The 18,215-nt window shown below is 43.0% G+C and overlaps 1 protein-coding gene across 1 annotated transcript in view; it reads left to right on the forward strand.

Annotated features, from left to right (window-relative positions):
- KIF26B (kinesin family member 26B) overlaps nucleotides 1–18,215 on the forward strand; it is a 505,242-nt gene that overhangs the window by 241,958 nt on the left and 245,069 nt on the right. The window contains 1 exon segment of the mRNA XM_020915263.2: nucleotides 1,963–2,132. Coding sequence (XP_020770922.2) covers nucleotides 1,963–2,132 — 170 coding nt within the window.

Here is an 18,215-nt window from a genome sequence, read left to right on the forward strand (position 1 = left end):
CCTCTGTGTTAGGCCATCATGTTATTTGCCACACATCCTAGTGTGTTCTCTGTGGGTTCGCAGGGCATCTGCAAGGACTGTTCAGACATAGAGAGGCAGAAGAATTCCAGTCCCTTCTCTCCAAACTTCAGATTATAGTGACATTAATGAAAAGGGAACAACACAAGCAGAAGATCAGATGGTAGCTACAGCCAATGAACGCATTTTATAAGTGGTAACAAATTGCACAACTCACGCAACTGGTTTACTGACTTTTTTTCAGTTGTCTGTGTGTATTAAAAGCAGTACATGTGTCTCTTAGATTGTAGCTGCTTGATGAAAAGAAAATGGTGCTACACATTTTGAAGTTTTCTGGAGGGACATTGTCCAGGATGACATCATGTACCACCAGTGCTTCATAAACACCCATTTTGTGCTGACAAGAGTGCATGGCGGTGGCCAGGTCCCTGATTGTTTCAGCTGCCCCCTCTCCAGCCGGCCTCATTCCTCTGGTAGAGTGGCAGTTGGTTGAGGGGAGCCCACACCCCATGGGCAGCAGAGGAAGCCCCAGGGCAGCAGTCCCTGTCTCTGCAGGGGACGTCCTCCAGGCCATTGGCTGTCTTTCCTGCCGGCCCTCCTCTTTTGCTGATATAGGCTGAGTTTCCTTACCATGCATTTAATGAATGAGAATAAGAAAGTGTGTGTTGGCAGAGTTACAACTGAATAATGCCAAGGCTTTCCAAGTCAGAGCATGAATTGAAGCAGAGCAGTCTCAAGTCTATGGGGCTCAAGAGTAATCGCTATTCTTCTAATAATGGAAAGTACAAATGTTTTATGTTCAAAGGTTAACAAATGGACTCTTTCACTGGCCTTCTGGCCTGTTCAGTTACAAAGTAGAAACTGTTCCTGATCTTTGCCTTATTGCTCTTGCATTTTCTAGGCAATTAGAAACATTTTCCACTCAGCCTTTAAGAGGTTTGAACTGCCTGGAGACCAGTTTTTTTTTTTTTTTTTTTTGAAGGAAACTAAAGTTTAAAAAGAAACAAAACCCAACAGTTTTCCTTTTTGTAAGTAGACTGAAGTTTTAAAGTACCAGGCTTTCAAAACAGCACACTTAGACTTGCCTGCATAATTGTTGCATTTGTCATGGGATTAGCACTTTCCAAAAGTGTATTTCTGTACAGGTATCTAACTTTGCCCAGAAGTATGGTTCTTCATGGTCTATTATGTGCATTTAGGCAAAATGGACCTATTCCCATCCACTAGAATTTGCATCATGAAGTCAATTATCGCAAATAAAATGGAAACCATTTATCTTAATGAACCAGTAGGAAAATTAAATCTGTTGAAATGGTCTAAACCCTCCAAGAAAAAAAATTTTAGTAATTCATGGTGGACTATATCTATTTTTATGAGCTCCTCCAAGTCATCTCTTTGCTGACTGCCTACAGCAACAACAACAGTAACAAATAGTGTTTTGTTTAATTTTTTAGGTTCTTCATTAGCAGGCTCACTTCTGCCTTAATGAAAATGATATCTTTGCCCCACTTGTCTGTTTGAGAGCACTGAGGCCATCCCTGATAAGAAAGCAGCACTAGTTGGTCTTACTGGTCTGCTCTTGGGCTGCAAATAGTGTTGATTAATGGCTCCTGCTTTCACCTCCAAATGGAAGGGAGACACAGCCGTAATTGAAACTTACAATGTCAGAGGATCATTTTATTCCATTACATTTAATGAAAATGAGGTATACTAGCTAAAATGCAGGGAAATGGCCTCAGAGAAGCCCTAGACACTACATGCAGTGTGTACGTGTCACGTGTCTCTGAGTGCATGTGGGGAAGTGTTCCTGTCAGTCCACCCCTGCCCCCCAACCCCCATCTCCCCTGCACCCTGGCCTCAACCCCAAACAGAGATGCTGCCAGTGGTGGTCAGGAAATGCCATGAGCCACAGGTAATGAGCGCGATATCCGTTTTCCTTGTCAGATCTCCCAGCTGATGACAGAGCCTGGCCGGGAAGGCCTGACAGAGGCGGCGCTGAATCGCTACAATGCGGACAAGCCTTTGGCCTGCAGCGGCGTCCCTGCCCCGCAGGGCTCCTGCGTGGCCAGCGAGACCTCCTCGGGCACCTCGGTGGCCGCGTCCTTCTTCGCCAGGTAAGAGAGGTGTCCAGAGCCTCAGTTCTTTCGGGTGAGCCCACCTGAATAGCCTCTCAAGTGGACCAGCTTAGCTAAAACACCAGGAAGACTTTGGGGCTGTTGTTTGACTTTGCTCTTTAAGTCAGTTTCTTAACTTCAGCTCATTGACACCTTGGGCCAGATAATTCTTTGTAGTGAGGACTGTCCTGTGCTTGTAGAATGTTTAGCAGCATCCTTGGCCTCTACTTGCCAGATTCCCGTGGTACCTTCCCTGGTCGTGGCTGTTGTTCAGTCACTCAGTTGCGTCTGACTCTTTGTGACCCCATGGACTGCAGCATGCCTGGCTTCCCTGTCCTTCACCATCTCCTAGAGTTTGCACAAACTCATGTCCATTGGGTTGTTGTGACAGACTAAACTGTCCCCAGACGTTGCCAAACTTTGCCTGCATTGAGAACCTGTGTGGAGAATGTGTGGCTCTAAAGATGGTCTTCACAGGATGCGGACTCTTATGGGTGCAGCCCCAAGGCTGGTGTTTCCAGATATGTATTCTAATTACAGAAAATGAACTGCTTAAAATTTAACTATTAAATAGATGGCAGTTTTCTTCCTTCTTGACAGACTAGCTGCATAGTTGTCGAACTATCCAGCTAATTCCAGAAACTTAAAAAAAGAATGCTGAGAAATAAAAAAGAAAGGTATTTCAGCAATGTTTTCTGCCTAATTTTAGCAACACGGCAGAGACAGGGCAGGGGACAAAGGACAGCTGGGCAGGAAAGCACTTCAGAGACTGTCTAATTTGATCCCTTGTTTTATGAAAGAGGAAACTGAGGACCGAAGTTAAACTGTGAGGTAGTTTATAGCAAAGTCAGAAATGGAAACCAGATTCCTCTGCTTTTTTCTCTGTGACTCATTCTCTGATGCTCGGAACTGAACCATAGAAAGCTTTCTGTACCTAAGATTCGTGAGCTCCTCTTCCCTGGCAGCTTAGTAGGTAAAGAATCTGCCTGCAATGCAGGAGACCCAGGTTCAAATCCCTGGGTCAGGAAGATCCCCTGGAAAAGGGAATGGGCACTCACTCCAGTATTCTTACCTGGAGAAGTCCATGGACAGAGGAGCCTGGCAGGTTACAGTCCATGGGGTCGCCAAGAGTCGCTCATGACTGAGCGACTTTCACTTTCATGGATGTCACTAGAGTGTCAGTAAGAAGGAACATTGTTCGGCTTTTCTTGTTATCCTTAGGAATGGTAACATCCAAAGCACAAACCTGATGAAGGGACTCTGATTAGGAAGGGAGTGAGTTCGAGGAGGAACAGAGACTGACATCTGGGATTAAGACATGATAAAGCCCACACACGGAGCTTGTTGGAGGACTAGTGTTGAGGTCCCGATTATTCCTTGGTGCCATGTGTATTGTCCTAGGAACAATTGGGCCAACTTGAATGAATAGGACATAAGAGGAAACATATATGTAGTGGCCACCTGACAACAGAGTCCATCATGTTAGCTCTTTCTGTATGTGAATTTCTGTGTTGTCTTGGACCACTGTGCAAGCTTACTGGGAGGTCATATCCATGTGATTCAGGGAAAGAAGAAAGAGATGAAACAGAATATGAGGAAATGCCACAAGCACAGAAGACCCCAGGTCCTAGGTAGGCTATTAGAACATGTCCGGAGGAGGGTGACCAAGTGGTGAGGAACTAGGAAGGCATGTCCTGGCAGGTTTATTCTGGAGATGGGAGCCCTTGGCTATCTCATGGCCCATCATATAAAAGAGGGATTTGGATGGTTGTATAAAACATCCTATTAAGTGGACAGAGGCCGAATAAAACCTAAAGATAAAAGGGAGGGCTCTCTCAGCCCAGAATGAACGAGAACTAGCTCACAATTCACACTACCCCAGGAGAGAGCAAGGTCCCTGCCGCTGAGGGAGACTGAGCTTGCCTTGGGTGACTACCCAGCCTCGTTTCAGGCAAGAACATTCAGTGCCCAGACCGGATTTGATCTCCTGAAGTACTGAAATGCCTTCAGTTCACAATCTATCCAGAAATTTTTACAGATTGACTGACTTACAAAAAGAAAAACAAAACAGAAAAAGGCTTTGATGTAGGAAGAATTAAGGGGCTAGGGGCCCTGATGAACAGTATTTAGGGAGAGCAGTGTTTCCTGCTGGGAGGAAACCAACAGTGTTGTCAGAGTCAGGGAGAGGATGTCAAGATGCAATGAACCTGGAAGGCCGGAGTGCTGGACAGGCGTGTGGAGGCCAGCTTTCATGTGGATCAGAGGAGGACTGAAAGGATGGTGAATGCCTGGCAAAGATGGCCTTCCTGAGACTTTTGCTTGTACACCCAGGGGTAGAATGGAAACACCAAGATGGACCCAAATGAATGGGCTGATGATGTCGGCTGGGGCTCATCCTGCAGATGATGTTAGTGATAAACAAGAACTCTTGATTTCAGAATTGCAGGGACTTCTGATATGAGCTTTCAAAGAGCTGGAAAGAATTCAGAGGTCTGCCTAAATTCTTGTTATTGCTTTCTTTGTGATGAATTTTGATAGCACTTGAAGCTTAATGGTTTAAGGCATTAAAAGTACATGGCGTATTTTTACTGCCATGTGTAAAATAGATAGCTAGTGGGAAGCTGCTTTATAGCGCAGAGAGCTCAGCTCAGTGCTCTGTGATGACCTAGAGGGTGGGATGTGGTGAGGCAGGGAGGAGGCTCAGGAGGGAGGGGCTATATGTATATACTTACAGCCGATTCACTTTGTCGTATAGCAGAAATTAATATGACATTGTAAAGCAATTTTATATGTGTGTGTATATATGTATACTAAAAAGGGATCAGGACTAATAATGAAGATGTAACCTTGCATGCCATACTGGGTGATCAACGTTCATATAAGAAATACTTACATATAGATATAGGAAATATAATTGGTTTACTACATAAATTAGCAAAATAACCGTTTTAGAATAATTTTTACTGGAGTATAGTTGATTCACCATGTTGTGTTAGTTTCAGATATACAGCAAAGTGAATCAGCTATGTATATATATATATATATAAATCATCTTATATTGAAGAGGGAATTTAACATAAAATATCATCAACTAAAGAGACTAAATAGTTCTTTTTAAAATAGTACATGGCCTGTGTTTAAAGGGTTCACAGTATATAATGAAGGGGAAGTACCATGTGAAAAAGAATAATTCTTTAAATATATATATATATTTATATACTTTAAATATATGTTTAAAGAATGAATATATATATGTACATATTCCCGCACACCCATTACCCTGTTTGCTCTGCTGTTCTCATCAGGAATAGCTGGGCCTCGTTTCTCCAGGAAGGGAGGCAGCATGCTGACAGCCTCTCTGTCACTGATGGGGACCGAAAGCAGAAAGAAGGCTGAGTGATCTGCCCAAGGTCCACACTTTCAAGAGAGAACCAGGGATGTACCTCACATTGTTGGGTTCCCAAAGGCCCACATGAGAAGTCAAAACCAGCCGGGCTTATGTCATCAAGCAGTAAACTGAGTTCGCATCAGATGAGCTTTCTGTTTCTGCTGGAGCGAAGCTGTGTGAGGTGATGCTAGAGGTGGCTTTTAGTAAGGGTAAAATCTGGGTCTGTCACTGGTGCCAAAACTGGAAACACATTAGTGTTTATGTGGAACACAGTCAAGTTAGGCTTTATGTGGAAGAACAGGAGCATCTTTCCACATCGAGCCTGGGGCAGAGCCAGCTCCTCACATCTGTGCTCACCGCTTTTCAACTCGTTCATCTTGACTGTGTGATGGACACACCTCCCCGAGTCTGCAGGGCTCTGGACTCCGCGCAGCTCCTCGTGAGCACAGGGGGACCGGCCTTCACGGACAGTGTTGGAGTCCTTTTCTTTCACCTAGGAGTGGCGCCATTTGCCAGATGTGTGGCCAACCCTGACTGATGTTTACTGAGCGCTCAGTATGTATCACTCACTGCACTGAGCTCTTCCTGGGCAAAATCTCCCTTAATCCTCAGAGTAACTTTGTGACATAGACCCTGCCACTTCCTCTGTTTGATGAGTGGAGAAAGAGGTGTCCTGAGACAAGTCTCCAGCCCAAACTGCTCAGCTGGAAGTGGCAGGGCAGGGAGTCATCCGCATGCCTTCTTACCTGTGAGCCTTGTTGCTGTTCTCTGTGCTAATAAGTAGGCCCAGTAAATACTTTGCTGCAAGGTTTTCCCACCATCATCATGAACTGATGATCATTGCTGATAAAACCCTAGAAGCAAGTGGGCCCTGCAATCAGTTTGAGAGGGTAAGCAGAACAGCGACAAAACCTCAATTTGTTGAGGGCTGCAGATGTCCACTTTTTTTTTCCCCATGATACAAACCTTTCTTTTTAAGGTGTTTACTTTTTGGAGCTATGGGTAGACGTCCGAGTGGACCTTGTTGCATTTCAAATGTAACAGCTATAAAGTAACAATTCCAGTTCTGAATAATACTGTCAACCAGGGCTGCCCCCTCCTGTGGTCTCTCAACGGCACATACTTACTGGTCTGTGGTAGGTGTGGAAATTCAGAGGAAGAATTTAGCAGCCTCTGTAGCAAGTTGACAGGAGTTTTTTGCCTGCTGAATCTAAGAATGAAAAAGTAGGGCTTGAATGTAATTAGAAATAAAAAGAAAAAAAATGGTTCTTTCACCAGATGGTTTCAGAAATGCGGCTTCAGAAATTGCATCTGTGTGTGCTCAGTCATGTCTGAGTCTTTGCAACCCCATGGACTGTAGCCCGCCAGGGTCCTCTATCCATGGGATTTTCCAGGCAGGAATACTGGAGTGGGTTGTCATTTCCTCCTTCAGGGGATCTTCCCCTTTCAGGGATTGAACCTGCGTCTTCTGCATTGGCAGGTGGATTCTTTACCACTGAGGCACCTGGGAATCCCCTGCTTTAGAAAATATTGAAGCCCAAGTAGCTTGTCCTTCTATCTCTCCCTTGCCAGAATTTCTTCATTTCTTTAAATATGAACATTTTGGTGGACTTCCTTTGCTTCAGAATGTCAGTACCTTGCTTTTGGAAAAGCCCTTTTTTTCTTTGGAAAAAGTAGTAGCAGTGAAATAGTGACAGCAGAATTAAAAGTGTTAATAGTAATCGTAACTAAAAAAATAAAGCTGGGTGTAGCTGATCCTTAGGTTGGTTAATTATCATGCTTCAAATTTTTCAAATGAGGGAATCTCCTTTGTGTTGTGATTCCCATGTTAATATGAAGTGGTGAAGCGAGGTATAGATTTCCCATTTGTTGACTCTTCACTTTGAAGAAAGATTTACTTTAAGAAAATTTTTTTCATGATCTTGTTTCTTCAGTTTTATTGAGATGTGATTGACGTACATTACTGTATAAATTTAAGGCATGAAAGTGAAAGTGGCTCGGTTGTGTCCGACTCTTTGCGACCCCGTGAGCTATCTAGTCCATGGAATTCTCCAGGCCAGAATACTGGAGTGGGTAGCCGTTCCCTTCTCCAGGGGATCTTCCCAACCCAGGGATCGAATCCAGGTGTCCCGTTTTGCAGGTGGATTCTTTACCAGCTGAGCCACAAGGGAAGACCAAGAATACTGGAGTGAGTAGCCTAATCCTTCTCCAGTTGTTCTTCCTGATCCAGGAATGGAACCGGGGCCTTCTGAATTGCAGGCAGATTCTTTACCAACTGAACTATCAGGGAAGCCCCAAGTTTAAGGTATACCACTTAATTTGTGGTATACCTTACATAATTCGTCTTACATTTATTGTGAAATGATTACTGCATAGGTTTACCTAACACCTATCACCTCATACAGATACAGATACAAAGACAAAAAAGAGAAAAAATAATTTTTCCCCTTGTGATGAGAACTCTTAGGATTTCCTCTCTTAGCAGGTTTCAAACATGCCATAGAGTAGTGTTAACTATAAGGGGAATTGGATGAAGGTCGTCAAAAGGTACAAACTTCCAGTTATGAGATAAATACTAAGTACCAGGGCTATAATGTACAATATGATGACTGTAGTTGAAATTTACTTAATTATGTACTTTGTGTTTTAAAAGTATGAAGTGCATGAAACCCTCTAAAAACTCTTAGGTGAATCCACAGCATTGCAGGTTGAGGTAGTGGAATCCTAATTTTAATTTGAAGAGCAGTGAACAAATTCTGGATGATGCCTAGAACTGCCAGGAACTCTGGTACATTAAATGAATCTTTCAAGTGATCTCATATCTTTGCATTGATGTTCTTTCCCAAGTAACCTGACCGATAATCGTATTGTTGTTGTTTTAAAGCTTCTGGAGGATTTTAATCTACATTCAGATCAAGTATTGGATAAATAGTGAAAATTGCCAAATATCACATGAGCTTTGCTAAGACAAGTTCAAGTTTGGCAGAACTGGTACTACCATCTCTGTGGGGTTGGTGAGCACGTGGGTTTTTAGTTTTGTTTTCAGACGCCACTTCTTATTGTAATACTTTTTAAATTTACAGCTTTTACCTTTATGTCACAACCTTTGTATGACTGTATGTAACTTTTTACCAAATTCAAATGACAATTTCAAGTAAAATTATATAAAGGGCATTTCTGGTGATTAATATTTTTTCATTTCTCTATTTAATTAATGTCAATAAGTCCTTTAAATCTGTTTTTGTAGGTTTTGTTAGTTTCAGATTACTGAACACCTTCTCCAGTATTCTGGCCTAGAGAATTCTATGGACTGTATAGTCCATGGGGTCGCAGAGAGTCAGACACGACTGAGCGACCTTCACTTTCATGTTCACTTTCAAATCCTTACTGTCTGTCCTGCTTACTTACTGTACTGCTCATTGTTGGATCCACCGTATTAGTTAGAGCTTCTCCCTCTCTTTTCCTCTTTTTTCCAGTAACGGGGTCCTTTTGTGATTATTGACTCTCTTCTTGAAGATTCTAATCTTTACACAGTTTTCTACTGTTGATTAAAAAGACATAGCTCCTGGAATTTTCTGCATAAATGTTTATGTTCACCTCAGTACTGGATTGTCCTCAAAGTTGTTTCATAGGGTCCACTTGCTCTGTTTTCTCTCTCTGGCTTGCCAAGCTGTTTCTCATTTCCTTTTGCTAACTTTTTGCCTTTTGCCAGAACTCACTCTTTTCTTAGGGATTTTATTATAGTTCTGTCCATCTTTACCTCTTGTGCAATTTCTTCCATCTTTGCTCTTAGACCGTTCCTCATATCACATAATGGCTTTTTCCAAGGCCCATTGTCATGCCGTTGACTCTTATGACTGACTTAGCCAGCATCTCTTTGAGGCTGGAGGTTGCTGGGGCATTAAAACCTAGACCATCTCAGATCCTGGATCGGGGCTGAGCTGAGCTGAGCTGAGTGGTCTGACATCCGGCTCCAAGGCCTTACCTAAGATGAGTCTCTGCGTTCATCTCCCCACCCGACCCCACCACTGCTCGCCCCCCCATCACAAGACCTGCTCCTAGTACCCTGTGAACACGAGCTGCTGCACACACAGCTCCTCCTGCTACAGAGGAGGTCCTTCCTAAAAGCCATTTTCCACGTTCTCGCTGACAGGCAGCTCAAATAGTGCCTTGTTTAAACCAGGTACAGCAGATGCTTTTCATATATAATCTTGTACAGTGAAGGCTTTCTTTAGTCCCTGGGCATGCTGACACAGAGCAGTAGTAGTTGGTTATTTGCAAAGAGCTTATTAAGTCAAAGAAGGATGCGAAGGAGTGTGAAACTGTCATGGTTCTTCTGTTCTTCCATCAGGTACAGTTCCCTTAGGGATGCTCGCATCTTCCTTTATAAAATACATCAACAGTTATTACCAGAGAAGAACTATCCTAAACACACCACAGTTGGTCTCAGGTGATCTAGGAGGAGAAAGATGGAGCAGGGTGCACAGATCCGACTCTTCTCTTGCTGATTCTTTGTGGAGATGGGGCAGACTTTCTGCCCCCAGTTTTGCAGATTAGAAGTTCCTTTCCAGCACTATGTCTGTTATAATAGAGTGATAACTTTACAAAAAACAAACCAAACCAAACAAATAAATGGACAAAAAATGAGAGGGGTTTTAGGAGCTCATTTTGTGGGAATTTCTCTTGATGATTATTGTATTTTTCTGTTTTGTCTACATTGACGTGTGCACCTTGATCTCCTCCCTTGTTCTGGGGTCTCATGCTGACTCACTGTCTATCCCTTTCCCCTTTGCTTCCATTAACTCTTCTCCTCCCCCACTACACCTGCCTGTCTGCCTCTTCCACAGCTCCCATGGAAGTGGGGTTGCTGTTGACCCTTGTATGGAACACCTGTGGTCAGGACCGACATACATAATTGTGCCATTTGCTGTCTGGCTCAGACTCGACTGGTCAAGCTGTGGTGCCTCTCACTGAGGTGCTCCATCCATCCAAAGGGACATCTGCTCCTCGACTGCTGAAAGATAAGATCTGGGCTTGTATGGCACCAGCCGCTCCTTCCTTGGGGGCTAAACTGTGGCAGGGCAGCCACCTTTGAAGGCTTGAAGTGGGAACCAAACACCTACTCTCTGAGTTTCTTGTTTATTTATTCCTGTCAAGTCATAGCTTTACTTAGAAAAGACTCCATGGACTTCTCAGAAAAGAAGGGACTCAGGCTTTTGTATATTGATGCAGTGAATGTTTAGGAATCATAGCTATATGAATATAGTTTCGCTTAAGCACACAGCAGTTGCAATGTGAAAGGAAAACGTGAAGAAGTCAAATGTGTATTTAGCACCGTCAGATTTCAGTGGCCCCAGGAAATAGTTTAAGGTATTTCTGCATGAAGAAGTAAATCCTTGATTGTTTATGAGAGACAGAGAAAGCACTGAAGAAAAAGTGGCCGTGATTCTACACTATTATCCTTTGTGTTAAAAAAAAAAAAATCGTAACACTTTAAATGTATAAGCCTAACACCCAGTACCCCACCCCAGCAAGCTTCAGGACTGTTCTGTTTTGAGGTATGCAGAGCGTAACAGAAATGGCCCTTATGGCTTGGTCCACGCCATTCTGAACCGATGGTCTCTAAAGAAAAAAAGTGGTCGGTGTTTGCCACTCTTCTCATCTCCTGCCACAGAGAATGTGTGAGATACAGCATTTTCTGACTTAAATGAGTCCTTTGTTTGATGGATGGCCAGTTGGGGTGCTGGCAATCAGCTCACAACATCTGGGAATCATTTGTAGAGCTTTCCCTCAGTTGAAAATCCAATTCATGCCTTGATGTGGATGTTAGAAGGCAAAGCTGTTCAGTGAGACTGAAGGATCCTGGTGATTCTTGTCAAATATTCTCAGAGTTAGGCATCCTGGTTCTTATTGTACAATTTGAATGTCTTTTCTACTCATGCAAGGGTGGGGGAGAGGAAGAGTATCAGATAAAGAAAGATGGAGTGGTCCATGGTTGAATCCACAGTCTGCCACTGACATTCTGACTTTAGGCAAGTAACTTAGTCTCTCTAAGCCTCAGTTTCTCCTGTTAAACAGAGATCATCATATCTACTTCATAAGATTATGGTAAGGATTAAATGAAAATGTGATCATACTTTGTAAATGTCATCTAAATCCTAGAGATGATGTTAAGATGGCATTTGCTATGTGCTGTGTTTAATCGCTCAGTTGTGTGCAACTTTTTGCAATCCCATGGACAGTAGTCTGCCAGGCTCCTCTGTCCATGGGATTCTCCAGGCAAGAATACTGGAGTGAGTTGCTATTCCCTTCTCTAGGATTTGCTATGAAAAGATGAAATTCTACCCTCGTGGGAAATCCAATGAATTCTCAACATTCCCTTTTGATCAGGCGACTTGTGTCATGCCTACCTGTATACTGTGCTTACATGGCACCTTATATTCCAGCCTAATGACTACCTAGGGACCTCCATGGTGATTGTAAAGATCCGGCATCATGCCTCCGAGCAAAACTGCCATCACAGGGGACTGAGGACCACAACTGGCTCTTAAAGCGTCACCTGGAAAGAATGAAGCGCCGCTGGTGATTGAAAACATCAGTGATGCACACAGAAAGAAATTCTGTCCTCTCTGATGGGGCTCCAGCTAGCTGACTACACACTTCTACATCTTTCTTTTTGTAGTTTTATAGTCCTAGCAAAACTCTCACACAATAAAAGAGAAAAACAAAAGGAAGAGAGGATGAAAGGAGCAATTAAGAATTCTATGACCATATACCTTGGTAGTGATTCACGGGTGGGGAGCTGGAATTCTGCCATGACACTGACAATGAAAATTAACCAAACAGGAGATAAAATAGAAGTAAAAGAGGCAAATATTCACTCTCTTTGTTAATACCCTCAAGATTTGAATTGGGAGCTGAAGAGGGAGGATTCGGTAGCATGGAGTCAATTAAAAATAACAGTAGCATGACCTTTGTCCTGAAGGAGAAGATGGATGGGGATAGGACACAATTTTACCTATTACTTATTTCAAAAATGTGTTTCCTATTCTGCATTTTTCCCCCCTCCACATTGGCAACACCCCTGTAACTTGTTCTTTCCTTCAGTACTTTACTCATTTAAAACTAATAAGAGCCTATTTTTATTGAGGGTTTCCTATACACCACACTCTGCTTTGGGTTCTTTACATGAATTTAAACTTCGAAAGTCCCCACAAGTTGGCCCTCTTATCATCCCATTGTTTAGATGTGGAAACTGAAGCACAGAACAAAGTAACTTGATTGCAGTCAGACAGCTAGAAGGACTTCAGTAGATTATCTGATTCCAGAGACCATGAGCCAGAATGTCAGATGCATACAGATAGGGATATTTGCCACTTTGTTCTTGGTTTAAGCCCTAGTGCCTAAAAGAATATCTAAGAAATGTTTGTGGGACGAGTGAACAAATGCTCTTAGCCACTGTGCTGTCCTCCCTCCAAACGCAAGATGGGTTGTGATGGGTGGGCATTCATGCAGTCTCGACAGAAGGATGATCAGTGAGACCAAAGCAGAGACATGAATGCAGGGCACATCACTGAAGCCATAGGGAGAAACATTTTGACCAACTACTCGATCCTTCTAATTTTGTTGCTTACTAAAGTATTGCTTCCGGTCTCAATCAGAGTTAAAGTTAAGCGTTTTTCAGTGACTTGTCAGGCTCTCTCCACAGTCTGGCTGCCCGACTCCTCTACCACCCTCCTTCTTGCCTGCTCTGAACTAGACTCCCGACTTCCTTGCTTTTCCTCAAAAAGCGCCAAGACCATTCCCTCCTCATAGACTTTGCTCTTTCTTTCTCCTCTGTTCTTTCTCCAGATATCTTCTTGATTCAGCCCTTCTTTCCTTCAGATCTTTGCTCAAATGCCACTTAATGGCAAGGCCTTCCTTGACTTGCCTACTTAGGATCACAGATACTCAGGGTCTGCATCTCTTTTCCCACATAATACTCTCTCATGAATATTTACTGAATGAATGCATTTCAGACTGAAAGGGAGATGTGCTGCTAAGTCCCCAGATGGTCTTCCACTGAATTTCTTTGAGAAGTTTACATTTTTTCCCCACTAAATTCAAAACAACCTGCTTAGGAATTAAATTATTCTTTTAAATTTGAGATGCTAGGGGGAGATAACATTGTGACAAAGCACGGGAAAAGGCATGGTTGGGAGAGTGAGATTCTCATTAAGCTTTAAGTAGCTGGTTGTCTTTTTAAGAGGAGGCTTTGTAGATATGGGATAGGAGGTGCTGCCTGGAAGAAACCAAAGAAAGAGTTAAAGCAGAGGAAAGAGCTGTGAGTTGTAACTCTGGCACAAATGAAGCAGGGCTCTCCATCTTTTCTCCTGGCTCGTTGAAAACCTGTCTTTTCCTCCCTTGAATAAACCTCTTTGCTTTCTGTCCCAGGCTTTGATTTATTATTTTAATTCTATAGCTGTCCTAGTGAAGTATGTAAAGCATTTGGGGATAAAATCATGTGGAAGACATTATAGAAACTAAAGATGTATTATCTTACGTCGTATTAGGTAGAGGCTCAGTGTGCTGAGGAATTGTATCCTTGATGAAAACACCAATCGGTCTGTGACGTTAATTGACTTAAGAATTGGCTCCTCATTTAGGGTATACGAGACGGAATTTAGGGGATACTGTTATAATCAGTTGGTGAGAAATAGGTAAAACTGAAGGCTAAAAGATATCTCACTGAAGTCTCTGCTTTTCATAACTGACAGACGTCCCTGAAGGTGAGATTTTTATTTTCTTGCGTCTAAAGTGAAAATAATGATTTTTTCTTTTCCTTCTGTCTGATTCCTAATGTGTAGATTTCATGAGAACAGGAACTGCGTCTAATTCCCCCTTTGCATTGAGCATCGCCTAATACAGAGGAGGAGCTCAGTACATGAATGTTGAGAGAATGAGTCAACCATGCTTGAAAACTTAGGTCTGTCTTGCTTTTCAAAGGAATGAAATACTTAAAAAGAAACTGTAGGATTGTGTAACCACAGAGTTATCATTCCAAGTACTAGTATTAATGATAAATAATTCTGATGGATAAAAAATAAACGGAATATTTTTCATTATTGATTTCAACACAGTTAGGTTCAGCAGGACACTATTTCTGATAATCATCTTTTTATTTAGTTGATGCAAAAATGATTTTAGCATCCACGGTAATTAGATGCCTTTTTTGGCACCTGGTATGCTTGTTCATGAAGTACACTGGAATTCGGGAAATATAATTTCACAAGCCTAGAAATAATGGACTGTGTCATTTTCTTGGCGTCCTCTGATACCAAAGCCTTAAGAGTCCATAGTTTGTCCTTTTAAACCCTCGCAAAGGAAAGAAAAGGGCCTTGGCAATAACAAAGAAAGAGGAAATTCTCTCGGGGTCTGTAGTGAAAAGGTTGTAATCAGCACCAGGCAAGCCACTTGGAATAAAAACATGAGAAAATAGAAACCATCACTCAAAATTTATTCCCAGTCTTTTAGGCACTTCAAAAAATAAATGTGGTTCATTTTTCTGAAATAAATTTTCATCTATTATTATATCTGTCTCTTTAGTACTCAAATTGGCAAGGTGGCAGAATATTCCTGAACCTGGCTGTACAGGATTTTAAGGGCACTTTCTAGGGACAATTAAAAAAAAAAAAAAACCCTAAACAATCTTAAGTCCCTATGAATGCTCCCACCTTCAAGTGTTTTAAAATTAAAATAAGACCTTGTTACCACTGTTGAGGACTCAAAGCATCAGGTTACAACTGAGAGAGGTAGAGAGAAAGAACCAAGGATGACAGGTCTGACCCCCACTGCCTCCACAGACCCTTTACACACCACAGGCTCCAGTCCCCCAGGAATTTACCAGATGCATATAGCTGGCGCTGTAGCAGGTACTGTTGGGCCCCACACCCTTCTGCTCATCATTTTCTGAATCAAACCTTGCAGCTCCCAAGGTCCAGGACTTGTGACTACCTGAGGGTTTTCTCTGGCTGCTGGCATCCACTGCCCTCAAGCATGGACAGGCTTGATAGCCATGGAAGTACTCCTGTTGGGAGCAGCTCTCAAATAAGGCTGACAGGAGCTGGTGGATAGATACCTGAGGTCCCTTCCCCCTTGGCTGGTATAACACCGAGGCAGGGTCTTCCCTGTCTCCCTGATTTCCTAAGTTGGACTGAGCCCCAGTTGCCCACATCAGCAATCTGCTCGATCACTTCCTACCGCCCTGTCTCATTTTCCCACTTCCCTGCACTGCTTTCTGGAATCACCTCCAATTAAACCTATCAGCACTCTCTTCCTCATCCAGCAGTGTTTCTAGGGAAAGCCAGCATAAGATATTGGCAATACATTCCCATTCATTCATGCATCCATTCAGTATCAATTCCTTCATTCATTCATCAGGCATTTGGTAAACTCATACTCTATGCCAGGCATTATATTAGACACTGAGGAAGACAAAAAGGAGCTCCCTGTCCAGAGGGGCAGCCGGTTCCCTTGCTGAACAGTTATAAACAGCATAGGGCTTCCCAGATGACTCAGTGGTAAAGAATCCACCTGCGAAGCTGGAGACATGGGTTCAATCCCTGGGTCAGGAAGATCCCCTGGAGGAGCAAATGGCAACCCACTCCAGCATCCTTGCTGTGATAATCCCATGGACAGAGGAGCCTGGCAGGCTGCAGTCTATGGGGGTCTCAAGGAGTTGGACTTGTCTGAACGTGCACACAGCGTCTATAAACAACGTGGAAGTCCAGGACAGAGCAGTACTTGAGAGCTCTCAGTATCACTCTCTGCAAGTCTTCAGGTTATTTGGAAGTTAAAAGTGACTTTACAGCACATATTATTATCAGAAATTGTCTTCTCCATCCATTTCCTGTCTCTTCTAGAGCGTAAGATCCATAGAGAGAGGCACTTGTCTGTCTTGTTCCACTGTTACAGCCTTAACTCTTAGTAGAGTGCTGGGGCCCGGTCAGTATTTGGTGAGTGTGTCTCAGGGGCGTTAGGAGTCTGCCGTGGAGAGTTCCTGCCAGCCTCCTCCTTTCTCTCCTGGCAGAGACCACTCGAATCCCAGGCCACCCAGTTCCACCGTGAAAGTCGTGTCTCCAACTCAGAGGGAGAGCCTGAGCTCAGGGCAGGAGAGAAGGAAGGAGTGCCCCCTCTGCCCCGTGCTGTGCCTTGAGGGTGGGGCCTTCTTTCTGGTCACTTGGAACTGAGGCCTTGGCCAAACCATGTGTCTGAGGTGAGTGTTTTCCTTTAACATAGCAGAGCGAAATCTGCTTCATTCAGAGTCTGTTGACTCAGATGTGAATCACATCTTCACAGCAGCATCTAGGCTGGTGTTTGACCAAACAACTGGGTGCCATAGCCTGGCCAAGTGGACCATCACACCTAGAATCAGTGCTCAGTTTACCTTGAAAATACTTCCCATCCTGTGCACTTTGCTTGTCATCTTCTGAGACCCCTGAGGTTTCTTCTGGCTCTGATTTCTGAGCACTGGGGCTGAGGATGAGCCTGCTGGTCTTCAGGAGGTGTGTCTCCTTCCCTCCCTCTACCCACTTCCCATTGTCATCCTGTGCTCCTCAGCATCCCCATCTGTGGACAGGTGTGATTTAATCCTTGTCTCCTTTAGATCAGTAGGAGAGCTCCCATTTCACTTATTGCTTAAGATGCTGAGCATTTTGTTTTAGCTTTCACACTAAAGATAGAGAAAATAAAAATTGATATCATGAATCTTTAGGCTTTGCCTGTGGTCCTAATCACCAACCACAGCCTCAAAGTCCTGTGGTGGTGGAGTGGATTTACTACTTTACATGTTCTTTATTTCCTTTAAAGCTAGGCACACGAGGAAGATTGATTTATGGAGCTTAGATCCTGCTTAGTTGGTGGGGGGTGGAGGGAAGCTGCAGTAAATTTCAAAATCACTAGTATTTCTTTGCACGTTCAGGGGGAAAAAATCCTAGCTTACATCTATTGCTACAGGAGCTCATAAATTAAAAAATACCAAGTGTATTTCCTATACACCTGGAACTTCAAAATTACAATCTATTCATTCTGTGATCACCCCCTTCATAAAAGAGGCATGGGGGTGATAGCTCAAACAGGATTTCCCAACATAGCTTTGATATGCAGGCAATGATTCACCCATGTCTTTTGACCTTTGCTTAAAAAATATTTCAGGATAAGGGAATTATTTACCTGAAGCACAGACTGTAAGAATTTGGTCCCATTATCTTTTTCCTCTAACCTTCATCTTTTCTTACTCTCTCTTCTGTCTCTCCCTTTCTGTCTTGGGTTTTGGTTTTGATCTGTTATTTTACATAAATTTCAAAACAAGTCTAACAGCATCAGAAACAAAACACAGGAAAGTCTTCTTTATTTTCCATTCTGTTCTGAGCCATAAATTCCTACATATACTCAAATAATACACCCAAGAGGGCTGGTAGAATGAATTTGATTAGCCTCTTAACTGTTTTAGCACCTGCACACCACAGCACTTCCAAGAGTGGGGAAATGATGTTTCTTTCTCTCCCTAAGGGATTGCTTGTTACCTGGGCCATGTAACTGCTGTATGCCACTTTGTTGAGGTTAAGATTGAGGGGCCCTGGTGGAGAAAAAAAGTCCTAAATAAGTACAGGTACAGCATCAAGGCCACATTTTTTTTTAATGTTTTTATTGAAAAA

The sequence above is a fragment of the Odocoileus virginianus genome, chromosome 11 (genome assembly GCF_023699985.2).
Source record: "Odocoileus virginianus isolate 20LAN1187 ecotype Illinois chromosome 11, Ovbor_1.2, whole genome shotgun sequence".
In the NCBI taxonomy this organism is placed as follows: domain Eukaryota; kingdom Metazoa; phylum Chordata; class Mammalia; order Artiodactyla; family Cervidae; genus Odocoileus; species Odocoileus virginianus.